This window comes from Tauraco erythrolophus, chromosome 24 (assembly GCF_009769465.1).
Source record: "Tauraco erythrolophus isolate bTauEry1 chromosome 24, bTauEry1.pri, whole genome shotgun sequence".
Taxonomy (NCBI): Eukaryota; Metazoa; Chordata; class Aves; order Musophagiformes; family Musophagidae; genus Tauraco; species Tauraco erythrolophus.
The window spans coordinates 891,699-911,674 of NC_141488.1; the positions used below are offsets into that span (position 1 = coordinate 891,699).

Sequence of the window (19,976 nt, forward strand, 5' to 3'; positions counted from 1 at the left end):
AACAGAGTGGTACGGAGGTACTGCAGCTCATCCCTGTTATGAGGAACAAAGAATGTCCGGTGAAGATAACCGCATAGTTAGCATCAAGAAAGATGGATCGCAACTACTGCCTCAGCAATGATGGTGAAATTGTGTCCTGAAGCTGAACTTTGCTCATTATAATGTCACTATCATACCAAAACACACCTCCATCCCAAAAGCTACCCACCTCTGGGCTGCAACCACCCCTCACTGAGCATGCACTCTGGAATTCTTCTAGCCTATACCTTTAAATCAAAGCAAGGAAAATTTACACCAATCCTGACAAAGGTATGTATGACTAGTCACTCGAGCCTCGTCTAAAATTATAAAAATGGCTTAGGAGAAAGGGGGTGTTGGGGGAAGCCCTCCATCGGAACATCTGGGATCAGTCGATGGGCTGGACCTCCCTTCCCCCCCCACAGGGACACCTGTGGGTCAGAGCTCTGTGTTACGCACGATTAGCTACTAACACCTTGCGGCTGTTGAGTATTGTCACTGAGCAGTTCTGGGTTTATATTGAATCAGTTCTGGTTTCGCAGTCAGTCCCTATCACCGCTGTCTTCGAATCTGTATCCTGTCAATATATGTAATAAAATTTATCTGCTATAAACATAAGTTTCCGGAAATTTTGACCGGAAATTTTGACAATTGATACTGGGGATAGAAGGGCTTTGGCCCGGTGCACTGCCTGTGAGGGTCCCTGAGCAGGTCAGACGAACACCCTCCGACTCAGCGGGCTGCCCAGAGGGATCTGTCCCAGTGACACTGTCAGCGTGAGCCTGACGGACCGGTCACATTGTAAAGGGTTCAAGGTGACCCCCCTTCCCCTTAACTGGGGTGCGGCAGGCGGGTTGGGTACACGGGTCTCGTCTGTATTGGAAAACTGGAGACTGGTCAGACTGAGAAGGACTCGTGGTAGTCCCTCTCTCTGTCCTCCATTGACCTGACATCATATCACAATGTGACACTGACACCACGATTTAGGTGCTGTTAACGAATGGCGAGCGCCTGTTTGCAGGTGGGAGCTGTGTTCTCCCTCCTGGGGTGAGTGTTGCGTGAAAGGACCTCAGCAGCAATAGTGATTTGAGGAGACAGTGGCAATATCGAGTGTAAATGCCAGGGCAGAACCAGAGCCAGAGAACACCAGCCCAAACCCAAGCTAGGCTCGAGCCAGGCTCGAATGAATGAGATCCTGTCATCCTTCTGCAGCGTTGGGACGCTGCCCTAGGCGCTGAGTGAGCAACGACATGAACTGAAAAACTGAACCCAAACCTACTCTTCACTGAGAGAGGGGAAAAAGTACCCAACAGTTCCATCTTCAGTGAAATTTAAAATTTATTTTCCAGCTTTGATTTGAAAGAGGAGCGCAGTATGTGATGCAGGAGTGAAACACCTGCTTGGTTTTGGTGTAAAGCTCTCCCCTCGAGAGCTCTCCTCTGTTAAGGCACATCTGCACTATGAGATCTTTGTCTCTGTCACTTTCCCAGGGCTTTGCCAAACTTCCGCGAAAAAAGAGTCGACCTTTGGTCCTTGTTTGGTTTTCAGGTCATTTTTTGCATCCAATGCCACAAGTGCAGCAGGGGCCTTTGTAGGCGCCAAGACTCTGCAAGAGTTCAACAAGCATGCTTGCAAGCAAGAGGCCATGGAGCTCCAGGACAGACATTGCTCCCAGTTGCAAGTGCAGTTAAAACCAGATGAGAATGTCAGCAAAACTTTAGGCTGCAATATTTTTACATGTTTCTGCACCCTTGGTGAGAAAACAGGCCAGAGTGATAAGTGAGTTTGGCTGTGCTTGAGAAAAATGCAGCTTTGGCCTTGTGAAAGTGGGTTTCTGATGTGCAAAAATGTGTCACTCGGAGGGCTGAGCCCCAGCCGGGGCGTTGACTGCACTGTGTGAAGCTCCTTGTCATGTCTCCTCCTAACCCCATCCCACCCCATGTGCCAAGCAGTGTCTGGACGCGCTGGCCCCGAAGCATCTCCATCTGGAAGCGCTCGTAATCCCAGCCTAGATGCTGCGGTAATGCAGCGGAGCAGAGTCAGATCCGTGTCCCAGGGCCTGGGCTGGCATCTCAGTGGTATCTTGGTGGCCACCCAGCCGCGTGCTGGTCCGGTGCTGTTGGAGAGTCCCATGTGTGAGAGCTGAGGACACAGCCCACAGCACAACAGGGGGATTTATTCTGTGCTGGGGGCTGTCCTGACGGCACATGGGCAGCTGCCTCCAGGGAAAGCGGGCACCTTTCTGCAGGATCGAGGCAGTTGGAGGGTGCACTGTTGTCCTGGTTTCAGCTAGATTTAGCCTCTGCAAGTAACCACTGTCACGTAAGGCCTCAGAGTATTTGGAGGCTGGATGGCTTCTAGAAACCAGAGGGCTAGAAAGGAAAAACTGCCTGCATTTTGCGAATTGTCTTTTGAACATTGTCATCAACAGTTTCGTAATCGTGCTCAGCGCTGTCGCTCTCCGTGCCTGGAAGGGAAGAGAGAGCACTGCCTGTGGACTTGCACCTCCACGGACCGTGGCAGAACCCCCGGGGGATGTCCCAGTCTGCCCTCCCCACCTCCCTGCCCTGAGCTGCACCCGACATGGCAGGCACCGAGGGGGTGGGGGCAGAAGGGCCTCTCGTGGGGCGGTGGCAGCTGCTCTGCCACTGCGGACACCAACCAGCCCCTGGGGCCACGGGTCCCTGTGATCTGGGGCGGGTGGGGAGGTGTTTGATGGCAGATGATGTTCACCACGCCATCACCCCTGAGGTCAAGCCTTGCTTCCCCTATGCCATGGTCCCCATATGGGACAAGCAGGTGGAGTGGCCTCCCCATGTGTCACCCTCTCCATGCAGGACAAGGGGGTAGTGCAGCCCCCTCCATGGTTCCTCCCGCATGTGGCACAAGGGGATGAGGAAGCACCACCATCCGTCCCCCTCATGGGTCCCTCCCTACATCTGGGACGAGGGGATGAGGCATTGCAGCCCCCGTGGGGGCTTGTAGGGGGTGCCGGTGCCCCCAGCCCAGCACCCCTGCCCCGAGCCCCGGTGAGCACAGCCCTGGGGAGGCGGTGGCCACCGGCAACCCCAGCTGGGCACGACCCGCTAACGCTGCTGGGGGCCATCCTCCCGCCAGGGCAGCGCGAAGGGGCCGGGCCGTGGGATGCACCGGCGGCCTCACCTGCATCCTCGGGGGGTCCCCGCTGGCCGGGAGCGCTCGGCCGGGGCGCGGCCGGCAGCGGAGGAGCCAGGCGGGCGCTCGGCGCTGGGCAGTCGGAGTCCGGGGACCCGGAGGCTGGGGGGTGCCCTCCCCGACGGCCCGTCCGTGCCCGCGCCGGCTTGGGGGGCCGCGGGGGCGGCGGGGCCGCGCTGCCGGGCAGCTGCGCCAGCAGACGGTAGTAGAAAGCCTCGGTCAGCTCCTCCACGCGGGAGCGGTGGGTGCGGGGGGCGGCGGGGCGGGCGGGCGCCTCGCTGAGCAGGAGCGGGAAGTCCAGCCACCGCGGCGGGATCTCGAAGCCTTCCTCCGGCTCCTCGCAGAAGCTGCCCACCACGAAGGGCTGCTCCAGGCGCGCCTCCAGCCGCAGGGCGGGCAGCGCGCCCAGCGCGTCCCGCTCCAGCCGCGGGTCCGGCACCACCACCCGCACCTCGCAGGGCAGCGGGCACCGCTCCAGCAGCTCCGCCAGCGCGTACTTGGCGCTGTCGCACGCCTCCTCCATGAAGCCGCCCCCCAGGTCCAGCGGCAGCAGCAGCTCCTCGCCCTCCTCCTCCTCCTCCTCCCCGCCGCGGCGGCGGCACAGCAGCCGCGCCCCGGGGCCGTCCCCCTGCAGCCCCCGCGCCTCCAGCCGGTCTCCCGCGCCCAGCGGGAGCGCGCCGAGCGGGAGCGCGCCGTGCGCGCCGCCCTCGCAGTCCTGCGTCACCAGCACGCGCAGCCGCCGCCCCGGCCGCAGCCCCGCCGCCAGCTCCCGCACCCCCGCGAAGCGCCGGGGCCGCCGGCGGAACCGGCCCTCGTAGGCGCTGGAGAGCAGGAAGAAGCGGCCGCCGCCCGGCGCCGAGGCCAGCACCCGCCAGGCGCCCGCGCAGCCGTGCAGCTGCAGCCGCTGCCCCCGCCGCAGCCGCCGCTCCCAGGCGCTCTGGAAGACGGCGGGGCCGGGGGGAGCCTCCAGGATCTCCGCCTGCGCCGGCAGCGCCGCCGCCATGGCCAGCACCTCGCTCAGCAGCAGCGGCCGCGCGAAGCGGGCGTCCTCCGCCTCCTCCGTGACGTCCGCCACGTCCACCTCCAGCGTGGAGGGGATCTTCACCACGTCCCGGCGCACTGCGGGGGCACGGCTGCCCTCACCCCGCGCTCGGCCCGGCCCCGGCCCCGCCTGGGAGAGGACCCCCCCCGCGTGTCCCCCACACCCCGTGCATCAGCGTCCGGCGCCAAACTGGTGTAGGCTCCCAGTCCTGCAGCACCCCCATCCCGGCCCCACAGTACCCCATCCCAGTCCTGGAGCACCCCATCCCAGTCCTGCAGCACCCCCATCCCAGCCCCACAGTACCCCATCCCAGTCCTGGAGCACCCCATCCCAGCCCTGCAGCACCCCATCCCAGCCCCACAGCACCCCATCCCAGCCCCACAGCACCCTATCCCAGTCCTGCAGCACCCCATCCCAGCCCCACAGCACCTTATCCTAGCCCTGCAGCACCCCATCATAGCCCCGCAGCACCCCCATCCCAGCCCCGCAGCACCCCCATCCCAGTCTTGCAGCACCCCATCCCAGCCCCACAGCACCCCATCCCAGCCACACAGCACCCTATCCCAGCCCTGCAACACCCCTGCCCTGATCCCCCAGCACTGCCCTCCAGCCCCACAGCACCCCTGCCCTGCCTCTGCAGCGTCCTTGACCCAACCCCGCAGCATTCCTGCCCTGAATCCTGCAGCATCTCCACCCTGACCCCGCAGCATTCCTGCCCTGAATCCCGCAGCATCCCCTCCCCACCGGCCCTGCCCGGACTCACGGTGCATGGCGGCCTGCACCTCGTAGACGGGGTGCAGGAGCACGGCGCGGGGGCCGATGGCAGGGCACAGCATGGGCTGCGGCGGGCTGTCCCTCCGCTGCAGCACCTGGCGCAGGGTCAGGCCCCGCTGCCTGCCACCCTCCGCGAAGGGCCCCCGTGGTGCTGGGTACGTGCCCCGGGCTGGGGCAGGCTGAAAAAGACCTGTGGGACAAGGAGGCTGAGCCCACGGGGGCCGCAAAGCTCTTCCCTGGCAGGAGGGCACCCGTGGGATGTGGGCCGGGGCAGTGCAGCTGCGCTCACCCTTAAAGGTCAGTGGCAGCTCCGTTGTCTGCCCTGTCTCTGTGTCCTCACAAACGGCCTTCTGCAGTGCCACAGCCATGACTTTCAGCAGGTCGCCCGTCGACAAGCAGCATTCGTTGCCTGAGATCTCGTACACGGACCCTGCAGGGTGGGGAGGGAGATTTCCATAAAGAAAATGTCTCTACTGGCGTTTCATGGAATCACAGAATGGTTTGGGTCAGAAGGGGCCTTCAAAGATTGTTTGGTCCAACTCCCCTGCCATGGGCAGGGACGTCTTTCACCAGATCAGGTTGCTCCAAGTCCAACCTGACCTTGAACGCTTCCCGGGATGGGGCATTCACAGCTTCTCTGGGCAACCTGTTCCGGAGCCTCAGCACCCTCTGTAACCCGTCCTTTACTGCCTCCTCGGAATACCTGCAGGTGGCTGGTGCTCCTGTCCAACACTTGGGAGCTCCTGACTGGACTCAAACATGCAACGGAGGTGCATGAGAGGCGGCAGCAGGGGCAGTTGGCTGAGAAGGAGCACAGAGACATGGTTTAGCATGCAGGGACAGGGTTAGCAAAGCCAAAGCCTGCCTGGAGCTGAATCTGTTGGGAGATGTGAAGGGCAACAAGAAAGGCTTCTACGAGTACATCAACAGCAAAGGCAAGACTGGGGAAAATGCAGATCTGCTGCTGAATGGGGCAGTGGACCTGGTGACAAAGGACACAGCAAAGGCTGATGTGCTCAACACCTTCTTGACCTCGGTCTTTACAGCTCTGACCAGGAATCCCCCTGACACCAGGGGAAAAGTCTGGAGCAAGGAAGACCTACCCTTGGTGGAAGAAGGCCACTCTCTATCTAAACAGAGTGGAGATACAGATCCCTCAACAGATTCAGCCCATGTCAGGATGCACCTATGAGTGCTGGGCTTTGTGAGGCCATTCTCTATGATCTTTGAGAAGTCATGGGCAATCGAGAGAAGTTCCTGAAGACAGAGAAAAAAAGCAAATGCCATTCTTATCTTCTGACGTTCAAGAGAGGGACCTACAGGCCTCTCATGCTCCTCTCAAACCCTGGGAAAGCGCTGGAGCAGGTAATTCTGGAAACCATTACCAGACACATGAGGGATGAAAAGGTGATTGGGATTAGTCAGTGTGAGGAAATCACGCTTATCCAACCTGATCACCTCCTTCAACGAGGTGCTGGGCTTGGTGGGCGAGGGGAGGGCAATGAGGATTGTTTACCTTGACTTCAGTAAGGCTTTTGGCACTACATCCCATCACATCCTCATAGAGAAGCTGATGAAGAATGGTCTGGATGAGCAGACACTGGGGTGGACTGAAACCTGGCTGAACCTCTGGGCCCAAAGAGTGGTGATCAGTGGCAGCAAGTAGAGTTGGAGGCCAGTCACCACTGGTATGCCCCATGTATCAATGCTGGGTCCAATCTTGTTTAACTTACTGATTAATGATCTGGCTGACGGGGCAGAGTGCACCCGCAGTGAGTGTGTAAATGACACAAAACGGGAGGAGAGGCTGATATGCCAGAGGGTCGTGCTGCCAACCAGTGAGACCTGGACAGGCTGGAGAAACGAGCTAACAGGAACCTCATGCAGTTCAACACGGAGACATGCAAAGTCCTAGCCCAGGGAAGGAACAATCCCATGCACCAGCACGCGCTGGGGGCCACCCAGCTGGAAAGTAGCTCGGCAGAAAAGAACCTGGAGGTTCTGGTGGACACCAGGTTGAACGTGAGCTAACAACATGCCCTTGCTGCAAAGAAGGTGAATGGTGTCCTGGGCTGCATTAGGCAAAGCACTGCCAGCAGGTCGAGGGAGGTGATCCTTGCCCTCTGCTCAGCGCTGGTGAGGCCACATCTGGAGTGCTGTCTCCCAAACAAGGATGATGAAGAGACTGGAGCATCTCTCCTGTGAGGAAAGGCTGAGAGCTGGGACTGTTCAAACTGGAGAAGACAAATCTTGGGGGGAATATCATCAACGTATGCAAATATCTGAAGGGAGGATGCAAAGCCATGCTCTTCTCAGTGGCGCCCAGTACCAAGACCAGAGGCAATGGGCACAAACTGGAACACATGAAACTTCCTCTGAACGTAAGAAACCGCTTTTTTACTGTGCTCAAGGACTGGGACAGGTTGCCCAGAGAGGTTATGGAGATCATAGAACCCTAGAATCATTTAGGTTGGAAAAGACCTTGAAGATCATCAAGTCCAACTGTTAATCTAGCACTGCCAAGTCCACCACTAAACCATGTCCCTAACGCCACGTCTACACATCTTTTAAACACCTCCAGGGATGGTGACTCCACCACTTCTCTGGGCAGCCTGTTCCAATGCTTGACAACCCTTTCGGTGAAGAAATTCTTCCTAAAATCCAATCTAAAACTCCTCTCGTGCAATTTGAGGGTGTTTCCTCTTGTTCTATCATCGGTTACTTGGGAGAAGAGACCAACCCCCACCTTGCTACAACCTCCTTTCAGGTAGTTGTAGAGAGTGAGAAGGTCTCCCCTCAGCCTCCTTTTCTCCAGGCTGAGCAGCCCCAGTTCCCTCAGCTGCTCCTCGTAACACTTGTGCTCCAGACCCTTCACCAGCTCCATTGCCCTTCTCTGGACACGTTCCAGCTCCTCAATGTCCTTCTTGTAGTGAGGGGCCCAAAACTCAGCACAGTATTTGAGGTGCAGCCTCACCAGTGCCCAGTACAGGGGAGCGATCACTGCCCTGGTCCTGCTGGTCACACTATTGCTGATACAAGCCAGGATGCTATTGGCCTTCTTGGCCACCTGGCCACACTGCTGGCTCATACTCAGCTGGCTGTCGACCAACACCCCGTCCTGGTTTTCACTAGGACAGAGTTAGTTTTTCTTTTTAGCAGCTGGAAGAGCTCTGTGTTTTGGTCTCAGTCCGAGATTCCTTATGAGAAGAATGTTGACGTTTACAGTTGGTGGTGAGACATCAAGGACCTTTCAGCTTCCCGTGTTTTGCCGGTGTGCAGGAACACAACAGGCTGGGGGGGCATGGCTGGGATGGGGGGTCCACAACTGCCCTTAGGATTTGAACTGAGACTGAGAACTGAGGGGCAAATTGGCCAAGGGAGTGTTCCGTATCATGCAGCGTCATGCCCAGTATACAGATGAGGGTTGACTGGGAAAAAGTGCTTTTGCTCTTCTGGAAACTCTCTCCCAAGGCCTCTCTTGGACTCTCAGAGTGTTCTCTCTCTCTCTCTCTCACTCTCTTTTCGGGCCTTTCGCTTTTCCGAGATGATGCTGTGGGGATTTATCTCTTTCGGGATCACTTGCTGGGACAAGACAGGCATTGGCCACCAAGTGGTGAGCAATTACACCCTGCACCCCTTGTTTGTACATCTTATTATCATAATACGCATATATATTCACATATTATTACTTTACGTTTACCCACAAGTCTCCTTCCCTTTCCCTTCAATTCTCTTCCCCTTTCCCCATGGGTGGGGGAGGGAGAGCGAGTGGCTGTGTGGTGTTCAGCTGCGGACTGGGATAAACCACGATGCATCCCCAGGTCCTTTTCCACCAGGCAGCTTTCCAGCTACTCTTCCCCCAGCCTGTAGCGTTGGGTGGGGTGGTTGTGACCCCAGTGCAGGACATGGAACTTGGCCTTGTTGAACCTCAGACAATCGTCCTGTAGTTCCCCAGATCCTCCTTCCAGCCCTTCTTGTAGATGGGAGTCACATTTTCTAACCTCTGGTCAACCGGGACCTCCCTGGTTAGCCAGGACTGCTGATAAATGAAGGAAAGTGGCCTGGTGAGCACTTTCACCAGCTCCCTCAGTGCCCTTGGGTAGACCTCATCCAGCCCCATAGACCTGTGTGTCTCCCTGCCGGAGCTGGGGTTTGGCCGGGATGATCCCGAGAGGTCCCTGGCCGTCTCGGTGATGCAGTGAATCCCAGCGCAGGTGGTCAGGCCGTGTGCTACTGGCAAACCCCACGTACATGGTGGGGGCCCCTCTGCTGGGCCAGCTGTGCTGAGGTCCCTGCGGCAGCGGGAAGGGGGCTGACTCGTGGCCTCGAAGTGAAAATAAGTGTGAAAAAACCACCACAGGAAGAGGTGGATGAAAGCTAGGAAGTTTCATAAAGCGTTGTGTGTTGTGCAAGCCCCGGTCCCCTCCTCCAGCCCTCCTGTGCTCTGGCACACCGACAGCGGCGAGGGCATGATCTGGAGTGAGGAAGCCCACAGCCGGGCTGCACGGCCCGTGCACAGAGACCCGCCACCCCCCGGGTGCAGAGACCTTGTTAACTCCGTGCACATGTGGCACCGCTGGCCCCTCGCCTGGCACTGACACACAGACACACGTGGGCCAGGTCCCCACCAAGCCAGAGTAGTTTTCCAACATTAAACAGGACCAAGAATGCAGAGGAGGTGAGGAGCACGTGGCTGGGAGAGGAGCCCAGGAAGGGACCGAGAGCAGCAGCCGTTTTGATTAACATTTTGGGGACTCATCAAAATTTTTGCTGACAAAACCCCAGAAGTAACAAGATTGTCTGTAATGGCAGGAAATGCAGAAGTGTTGGAGAAACATCGTCAGTGCAGGATGGCACATCTGCAGGGTGCAACGCTGATCGATCCCCAGTGCACTCTGATCTGTCAGTGAGATCCAGCACCATTCAGCAGCCACGGGAACACCCACCCAGGAGGACGGTTGAGGGGTCGTTGTTGGGCTGATGTTTATTTCTAAGGAATCAGGAACACCTGGAAGCTTGTAGAGCCCATGCCCTGGAAAGATTCCAGCAGGGGCAGCTGTGCAGGGGTCATAACAGAGGAGAAAAGCAGTGCAGAAGAGCACGGTGGGAAGGGCTGGAGGCTGAACCGATGTAACTCAGACGAGCAATGCAGCAGGAAAGATTCAGTGCTTGATCATGCTGCGAAGGGATGAGGTAGATGTGCCTTTCCTGGAGCTGAAGCCTTTCCTGGAGCTGAAGCCTTTCCTGGAGCAGGAGCTCCTCTGGCTTGGCACCTCATGATGAACCCTCCAACACCAGCAATGCCCCTGTCTGCCCTTCAATCTCTGCATTCATTGAGCTGCCACCAAGCCTTCAGTGCAGCCCCAACGCTCTCCCTCCCTGGGATGAACTCGTAACAAACACCTTGTTATACGAAGCAGAAAGCACCAACTACAACTACCTCACCACCACTACCAGCAGCTGCTGAACAAATCGACTGCTGCAGTTGGAGCAGCAGCGTTCTCACTTGTTTAGCCATGTTAAGATGTTACCAAGGCCAGCAGAAGTCCTTGGGAAAGCTAAACATCCACCCCAACTGAGCTACAGAGAAGCAAAGCGAGACCACCCCAACCACTTCTCCTGCTCTTTAAAAGCCAGCGTAACCTCAACAAATGGTACAAATCCTATAAGTCCTGATGGTAATTGCCACATCGGTGCTGCCAGGATCCTGCTGTGCATTCCCAGCTTTTTGAGGAGCCCCAGAAATCCAGCAAAGGTATTTGCGAATTTCTGGCTCCGTTTCACCACCATCATTGCCACCAGCTGAGGAAGCCATGTTCGTCAAGGCTTCTCCTCGACCTAAGATGTCTCCAGGGACACAGCCCAGGAGGATGCCGAGAGCTCAGATCAAGCTGCTCTCTGCACCCTTTCTGGATGCCTTGCACAGGTACCAGGAGCAAATCCATCCCACCTTCCTCCAGCCACTGGGCGTGTGGCTCCATCCCTGCCAGATCCACCGTCAGCAGGTGATTCACTGGTTGGGACGAGAGCTGTGCATGGAGAACCAGCTTGGATGGTTTTTGGTGCCCCACCACTTTCCCAGTAGCACGACTGAATGCACGGGGGCACTCAGCTGGGTGGGCACTGGGTGTAGAAGAGAAAGTTTTTTGCAGGCAGCTGTGCCATAGGCACCAGTGTCTGTTGGTGGCACAAGGACCTGTGCCTCTCCCTGGGCATGGGCACCCCAGCAGCAGGGGACCAGCCACCTTCAAGGCAGGAGGAGGGAGCCTGGGCTGCAGTGGCACAGTGGGGAGGAGGTGGCACAGCCTTGGGGCACCCTTTGCAGGCAGTGGGCACCCAGCACTCACCTTGGAAGTAGACACCAGAGCAAATCCTGAGGATGCGGGGCAGGGTGGCAGGGTCCAGGGAGCAGATGTATTCCTGGAAGGAGAGGGGCTCCATGGCCGTACTGCTGGGCGCTTTGGGGCACTCTGCAGAGAGGGGAACTGTGTGGGAAGCAGCTCTGGGCTCTGCTTTCACTTCTGCCTGCCTTTCACTTCTGCTTCTCACAGTGGTAGGTTCCCTCTCTGTCCATAGACCCGCACTGCTGGCAGCTCTCCAGCCTGCACAGAGTGACCCATGCGCTGCTGGGACGAGCCTCTTCCTGGCCCTTATCACCCATCACGGCTTGGTGTCCCCCAGTCCCAGCCCTGGTGGTGCTGCTGGTGCTGAGGGTGGCTTGGAACCCCCAGCTCTGCCGTGGTGTGGTCCTGGCTGGACCGATGCCCCCACCTGTCCCACCCAGGCTGTCCCCATCACACATCTCCCATGCACCAGCCTGCCCTACCCCTCGGCGGCTGGGGCCAGGCAGAGCAAAGGTGCTGTGGAGCAAAGGACAGGTCCTGGTGGACCACGCCAGAGAAAGGGAGGAGTTGTGTCCAGACAGCCCTCACCCCTTACGAGCACACAGGCACCTCCATCCCGCTCACCTCTGGGCTGTCAGACCCTACTTGCCCCTGGCACAGCCATCCCACACCCCGACTCGTGGCTCAGCGTGCGGAGGAGAGGGCAGCCCGTGAGCCTGGACTGCACGGCAGTGCCAGCCGTGGGAAACGCAGAGCCAAATTCCCACAGCTCCAGGACAGGCAGCAGCACCCGCCTCATGCTCACGCGAGATGGGGCTTGTCCTTCACCAAAGCAGCCGAACATGGTCCCCGCAGCTGCCACCCCCACAGACCGTCAAGGTGGACAGGGCAGTTCTGAGAGCTGCTGCTCCTGAGGAGCTTCATCTTTGTGACGATTTTCCTTGAACTTGCCCTAGGAACCAAGCCGAAGCTGCGGGCTAGGAACAGGATGGGCTTAATGTAGAAATGAAACTTGGAGAAAATTATTTTTAAGTACATGGTGCAGAAAAAAAGGCCTTGCTGCTTTGACTCCAGCTGCACTTAATGGGAATTTGGGTTTCCCGTTATTCAGTACGAAGCAATCTGAGGGACAGAGCATGCTGGTGCATCCCGATTCCCTGCGCAGGGCGATTTCAGCTCGCCACGCAGGGAGTCATAGCAGCAGGGATGGCTAGAGGATTTCAGGCCAAACTGACACTTGGAGCTGGACTGTCCTTGGCACCAGAGCAAGTCAGATGTGTCAAGGTCTTGACAACCTACGAGGATGGAGATCTTCCACCTCTCTGGTGAAAGGACTGCACCACCCTCCCAGAGGAGATGTTTTCCTAATGCCCAGCCTGCATCTCCCAAGCTATGGATGTGGCCGTTGGCCCTTACTACCATGTCTGCCATGGCTGGGAAGAATTCAGCTCCATTATCAGCAAAACTGTACTTCAAGCAGTTGTGGACTGCTGTTTGATTGCCCTTTTCCTCCTCATCACCAGACAAAACCGGCCCAGCTCCCACAAACACTCCTCACAGGTTGTGTGCTCAGCCCCATGACCATCTTGGTTGCCCTTTGGTGGTCCCTCTCCTACATCCTTCTTGCTGAACTCAGGGTTCAACACTGGGTCTGCTATTCCCAGTGCAGCCAGGCAGCACGGATACCTTCCCTTGATCTGTCAGCCATGATCTGGTCTTAGTCCTGCCCATGGTTTGCCCTGTTCACAGCAAGAACACAGGTGTGGTGTTGCACATTTAAGACTGAGGATATGGGGGAAAATATATGGGAAGTGCCGTGTATCAGCCCCGCTTTGGAGGGGCCAGGCTGTCCCAGCCAGGCAGGCAAGCTCAGCACGACCACAGAAGGTGTGCAGGTGCTGAGCCCATGCTGATGGGACACTGCAAGAGTCACAGCTGGGCAGCGGCACACATCCCATGTGGGACTAGAGGAGTGAAGCTGAAGTGGGTAGAAGAGCCCAAGCAGCAGAAGTTTAGATGCCATCAGCTTTATCAGCATGAAATGGGAATGGGACACAGTGCCTAGGAGAAATATCCTTTGTACCAACAGCTGGGAAGAAAGTGTATTTTATTGTACCAAACAATGTCCCTGAAGGGCAGGACCAGACTAACTACGGGAAGTCAGGAAACTCTCAATATAGTATAGAGAAGCCCCCAAACCTGCAGAGCTTGTCCCTCTGGGATTGTTTTGCTGCCCTAAGTCAGAGTCCAGGGAGGAGGTGAACAGATGTATTGCTCTGGAAATCACAGGGTAAGTGGAAGAGCCAACAGCAAATGTCTCTGCACGCCAAGTATCTGTCCCTCCATTCCCAAACAGGCCCTAAAGAACCAGCGATGCACCTAGACAGCCTGAAACCCTGATGGCAGGGCTGCAGGGAAGAGGTGACTGTGGTTGTGGTGGACATGCCTGGCAAAGCAGAGCGTGGATTTTGGTACCACTGAGACATAAGTTTGCAGCTGCAGGAAGAGAATGAGGTTTTCCCCAGCTGATGTGCTTGTCTAGCTAAAACCAGAAGAGCCTGGCCACAGTCACCCCTGCATACCTGTGCTTTGCTACCAGTCTGGGGAAAACGGGAAGGGAACAAGGAACAGAAGGAATTAGTTTAAAAATCAGTCACAGAAAAATACGTCTAAAAAGAAAAGGTCACTTCAGGAACCAGCAACATACAGTGGCCTAAACTGGACAGCTCAGCAGCCCATGGTTCAGCATGTAAGAAGCTGGTTGTGGCTGGAGAAGAGAGCGCAGACCGCTCTTTGCTGAGGTTTGCTCCGAGGGACGTGCTAACACTGGGAAGAGCTGGCACAGAGCAAAGGCACAGCGCTAGTGCAGCTCCCCGGAGCTCTGCTCGTTGGCACGTTGCTGGGATGTTGCTGGGTGCTGCTGGTTCAGCAGCCCCTGACTCCCAGGGCAGGTGAGCGCTATGGGGAAACACCCTCAAGGGGGATGCTGCTACCCCAGCTGCAGAGCATGGCTGTGAAAGAAAGGGCATCTGAGGACCCAGTGTGCAAATCTCCACGGGAAGTTGGGAAAAATAAAAGGGGTCATGGAGGCGGTCCAAGCCCTGGACACAGCTACAATGAGCATGGCCGTGGACAGCAACAATGGTCAGCTCACTGGCTCTTGCCTGAAAGAGGCTTCTAGGAGCAGGTCTCCAGACTGCTGAGCTCCAGCAGCAAGGAGCCAGGGCTTGGCCACAGTGAGTCAGAGCCAAGTAGAAAGCAGCATGTCCTCAGGGATGGAGAAAAGCTGCAAGGAAAGGGGAGTGAGGAGAGGCAGGGCCATGTTCAAGACAGCTGACTACGGGCCAAGGGGCTCTGGGGCCAACCATACCTGCTACCCTCTCCTGGTGGCTGAGCCTCAAGCCCGATGTCATCAGGGCTGGGTGAAGGAGGTTGTTGCTTTGCAGCTCGCCAGAAGCATGTGTAACACCCGTGAGGTCTGGGATGCCTCCAGGAACAACAGAGCAGTTGGAGGAGGAAAAGGCAGCCAACCCCTCAGGGCTCCATCATCCCACACACAGTCAAAGCCCTGAGCTGAACAGAGTGGAGCGTTTTCACTTCCTCCTGCTTGCCACCAGCCGGGCGTGCACTCGCCCGCTCCGCCAGCGAGGGAGGGACAGGGCACCCACCACAGCGTGCCGAGAGCTGCAGCTTTATTTCACACACTAACCAAAACCAGCCCAGTCCCTTCCAGGAACAGCCCTCACTTCCCCACAGCCAGCCAGCGTTCTGCAGGTGCTGACGAAAGACCATTTTGTCCCCAGAGCAGATATTTCCACATCGGCCACCCGGGGCCTGACATTGGGATGGCTGAGGCTGACTCCAGGCACACAGCCCCTGGACTCAGGGTCCTCTCTGAGCACCGTCTCCACCTCCCCAGTTTTAATTTCAGAGGGGTCACCTGTGACAGCAGGGCAGTACGTAGAGATGCTCCAACTCAGCAGCACGTGCAGCAAAAGAAATCAGAGCACCAAGTGATAAAACTGCTCAGCCCTGGAAGGAGCCAGCTCATTGCCAAGGTCAGAGGAGCTGTGCAGCAGAAAGGCCAAGAAAGAAGGAAGGTCAGTAGCAGAGGCCCCTGATGGCACTGCAGGGTCATCTACAGCGCCTTGATGACACTGTCCATACTCACCTGTCAAAGCTCACAGGCACCTCCCGGCCATTCACCACCCAGCCCTGTGCTAGGGCTGACCAGCATCATCTGTCCGTACGTTCTCCGGGGTCAGTGCCCGACACAGGACCCAGCTGAGACAGTATCTCCCTGCAAAGGGATCCCCTCCTTCTTCAAGCAATGATGTATCACCACGGAGCACATCAGAGGGTGCTGGGCGAGCCAGGACCCACAGTGGTTTTGTTTCTTACCCTGCTGAGGCTCTAACACGGGTGAGGATGGACAGCAGCAGGAACAGGGAAATTGCATCAGAGGAAGTTGCCACTTTCTGCCCCGTGCAGTGAGCCAAGGAACGATGCAATTGCTTTTTTCCCCCTCCCATTGTGCATTTGCCCCAGCAGAGCAGAAGACACTCCTTGTTAACATCATGGACAAATAGAGGTGAAAAGTCTGCTGGAAATGGTTTGCAGAAATTCAAATGCTGAACTAGGTACGAGTGATGGTCTTGACCAGGATTCTGTTCGGCAGCAACTGTAAAGCCTGTGTCTTAGCACAACGAGTTGTATTCTGCATACTGAGTAACTGAGATAAAGTTGTTAAGAGATAACAAGAAAAACATAAAAGCTTTCTAACAGATGGGCCCAGTGATACCAAATGAAGAAAAACTGGTGGCTAGCAACTGCCACTAGTCAGAGCAGGAGCATTCGCAGCCGGTCCATGCTCTGCAAAGAGCTTTTTGGCAGCTGGTGCTGCCAGGAGACAGATAAGCTCTACAGTGCAGTCATGGTCACTGAGCTCGTGGTTCTGTCTTCTCCAGTCAGGACTGGTTGATCGTACCCAGAGTCCTGCATTTGTCTTGAAACGATTCCAAGCACGCTGTAAGCTACCTCCCTGCTGCTTGCCACGGGTGGTACTTGGTATCAGGTGGAGGTGACAGTTCCTGGTGCTACTGAAACCCTGAGCCCTGGGTAAACCCCTCTGCTATGCTGTGCCCTGAACGATGCTTCAGGATGTGCCCTGGAACAGCCGCCAACCGGGCGCTCTGCCTTCAGGGCAGCCCCTGGGGGCACGGGACACCCTCCACTGACCCACCGACGTGCGCAGGGCTGCAGGCTGCCCTACTGCTCCTCCAGTCCCCGCTGGACTCCCCACCGACGTGCTCAGGGAGACACAACGATGTTGTCATGTCCCCACTGCTCAGGTGACAGCTGGTGGATAGAGCTACTGGGAAAACGCACAACTGGTTTCCTGTTCTCACCCACTGGGTATCATTCTGTTGCACTTGACGTCAGAGGTTTTATTACCACTTATTCCTAGTCTTCAAACTTCTCACCTGGGCTTGTGACACTCATTTTCCTACTCTGCCCGTTTCAGCTGTTACCGTGGCCTCTGGACAGCATTCCTGGGCTCGGACAGGCAAGATGTTTAGCTTTCAGCACCCTTCATTGCACCAGTCCTCCTGCCTGTAGGGTTTAAGTCTCCATTTTCTTCACGTGGCATCACTGGAAGAAAGGGTAAGTGACGCAGAAACACAGAAGCAGAGGCATTCGGGGACAGGCAGATGATCCCTGTGCTGTAGGACAGAAAAAAGCTTCCATGGAGAAGCCAGGAATAAGCCTTGAACAGGCCAACCTCAGGTCAGGGGGACAAAAATCACACCAATCCTGAGAGCTACGGTAAAGAAAGTTGTCTGCCTGCTCTTCTGGTGTCCAGACTTAACTGGGGAAACATAAATATTGCGTAAAGGAATTGCCTTGCAGGGCATCAGCCAGACAACTGGACCTTCCACGGATTTTAGGCAGTTCCCAAGTCATCTCAGAGTCCTAAACTTTGCTGCAGGGTGGCTACAGCTGGGGGCCTGAAGGTACATCATGCGGGAGGTCAGAGCTCCCCAAGCAGGAGCAGCTGTGATCCCACAAGCAAGGCCCCCGACAGGCGAGCACAGGAGACATGGCAAGCCAGGGGACCACATCAGCTGCCAGGATACCAGGAAAACTGGTGTCTCAGCCTGAAGCATCCTCACCGTGAAGGTCTGTAATGCTCCCTGCAGCAGACCACAAACCTTTGATCTGTCAACAAGAAAGAATTGTCAGAGCCAGAGGAAGCCGAGCTGAAGCAGGCAGTGGAACCACTGCTTAAACAGCCCCTTTCCAGCCTTTTCCTCATCTTCACTGAACCCCCAAACTGTTATCAAAGTAACTGAGCGCCCTGGTAAGCCTCTATGGGAGAGGTTAATGGAGAAGGAGCTCCTGCCAGCTCTTCGAGTTATAAAACCAGTACTTTTACAAAGACACTGGAGAAAACTGGAAAGGCTGAGGAAGCTGGGTCTCTTTAGCTTGGAGGAGACTGAGGGGGGAGCTCATTAATGTTTATGAATATGGAAAGGGTGACTGTCATGAGAATGGAGCCAGGCTCTTCTCAGTGGCATCCAGGGATAGGACAAGGGGAAATGGAAATAAGCTGGAACACAGGAGGTTCCGCTTAAACATGAGGAAGAACTTCTTCCCAGTAAGGGTAGCAGAACACTGGAACAGGCTGCCCAGAGAGGCTGTGGAGTCTCCTTCTCTGGAGATGTTCCAAACCTGCCTGGACGCGTTCTGGTGTGATCTGATCTAGGCGGTCCTGCTCCGGCAGGGGGATTGGACTAGATGATCCTTTGAGGTCCCTTCCAATCCCTGACATTCTGTGATTCTGTGAAAACTGGTTGTGCATTTCAAAAAGGACTTGCCCTCGGGTGACACGGGCATAAACACACCATTGCTCATCCACCAGGAGAAACGCTGCTTCCAGTTCCTCCAGGCTCAAGCATGGAAAGGCCTCTTTGACAGATCTAGAAGCAGATGGAGAACCTCAGGCAGGAAATGACCCATTGCAGCCAAGATACAAGTCAGAAAAGCCTCTGTGGCCAGCCACGACCAGAGCTGCTGGGTCAGTCCAGTACTACTGGCCAGACCTTCAAAGGCCAGCACGCACGCAGGCAGCTCCCCAGCAGGGGTCTTTGCAAGAGGACAGTAAACAGCTCGGGCCACGGCGAGATGTGTTAGGCTCACCAGAGCAGTACTTAAGCTCTAGTTTTTAAGAGTCCCTCCTCTACCATTCTGCAAACGTGACTGAAACTTTTCGCAGAGGTACGCCAGGACATAGGACAAGACAGACAGCTCCGTGCAAGAGGGCGGACAGCAAAGATTTGGGCTTTTTAGATGCTTCTCCATTAAAGCTTCTCTGAAGAGGACATGAGTTCTGAGAAATTCCTCAGCAGCAAAAGAAACACCAAAGCAACCATCAACGGGCTGGAAAGCTGTTGCTTTTGTGGAGCAGCCGGGACCTCTGAGGGAGGCAGGGGGACACCATGGTTGGTCTCAGGCACTGAGGTGATACCAGCATGTGAGATACCTCCTACTGCTTGTGGTTACAGGCCTTCAGGGAAGGCTAATTTAGAAACTGTGACTCAAAACACACAGCTGCCTATCCTGAACTTGCCAGAATCTTCATGCTCTCTGTTTTGCACCAGCTTTCCCGTCCCCTGCACCAAGCAGGTAGGTCCCAGTGATGCCACATCGCTCATACAAAGGAGGAGCTGTTCCTGGTGTTGAGCAGAAGCAAAAGCAAAAACTTTTTTCCCCTTTACCTAGCCCTGCTAGATTAAGACAGAGTTTTGAGTTCAAAGAACCTACAAATTACCCAATTGTATTAAACTGCTTTTGAAAAAAACATCTTAAACAGCATCTGACCTCCGAGTTCAGCAATAGCCATGACATAGCTCCAGTTCTTTGGCTTGTCCTAGACCATGTCTTCCAGCCCAGCCCTCTACTGTAGTGTTGCCCCATGCCACAGAGTGTTCTGAAGCACTTGGTATGGTTGCACGAGCGCATACTTCAGCTGGCACACTCACCTGTTCTGCGCTGGAAGCTATTCCTGCTCTCCTGAAAGGCCCCAGGGAGAAGGCACCTCCACTCTGTCGTGGTTTTTCGACTGAGGGTCGAGACAAAAACCGAGAGGGAGCACCCACCAACCACGCTCCCGGGCAAAACAGGACTGAGGCTTTCTTCATAAAACAAAACAATTTATTAAGAGTTACTTAACAGGAGACATAAGGGAACGAAACCGGTTACTTGAGAGGAGAAAGAGAAAACAAGGCCAGATCTTAAAACAACACCTCCCTACCCCCTATTTCCTTTCGTTCCCGGCTCTACCTCCCCCCGGCGGCGCAGGGGCACAGGGAATGGGGGGTGCAGGTCAGTTCATCCATGATGTTCCTGCCGCTCCTTTCTCAAAGGAGGAGGAGTCCTTACACCATTTTTCCCTTGCTTCGGTGGATCCCCTACTCACGAGGAAAAAGTCCCCAAACTTTTCCAGCGTTAAGTCCTGTAATAAGTAATATATTAGAATTTGCCAATCAAATAGAAACCACCATCTCTCAGGAACTAGCTAAGATAAATATTAGTTATTGTTTAAATATTAAATACTAACCAAT

The 19,976-nt window shown here is 56.0% G+C and overlaps 1 protein-coding gene across 1 annotated transcript; it reads right to left on the reverse strand.

Annotated features, from left to right (window-relative positions):
- Window positions 1–2,390: 2,390 nt before the first annotated feature.
- Window positions 2,391–11,449, reverse strand: THEMIS2 (thymocyte selection associated family member 2). The gene is made up of 5 exons (XM_086626252.1): window positions 11,356–11,449; window positions 5,298–5,438; window positions 4,998–5,198; window positions 3,181–4,311; window positions 2,391–2,485 (listed from the first exon to the last, which is right to left on the reverse strand). Exons 1-5 carry the CDS (start codon window positions 11,447–11,449, stop codon window positions 2,391–2,393), a joined length of 1,662 nt encoding a protein of 553 aa, XP_086482378.1.
- Between the last annotated feature and the right edge of the window lie 8,527 nt (window positions 11,450–19,976).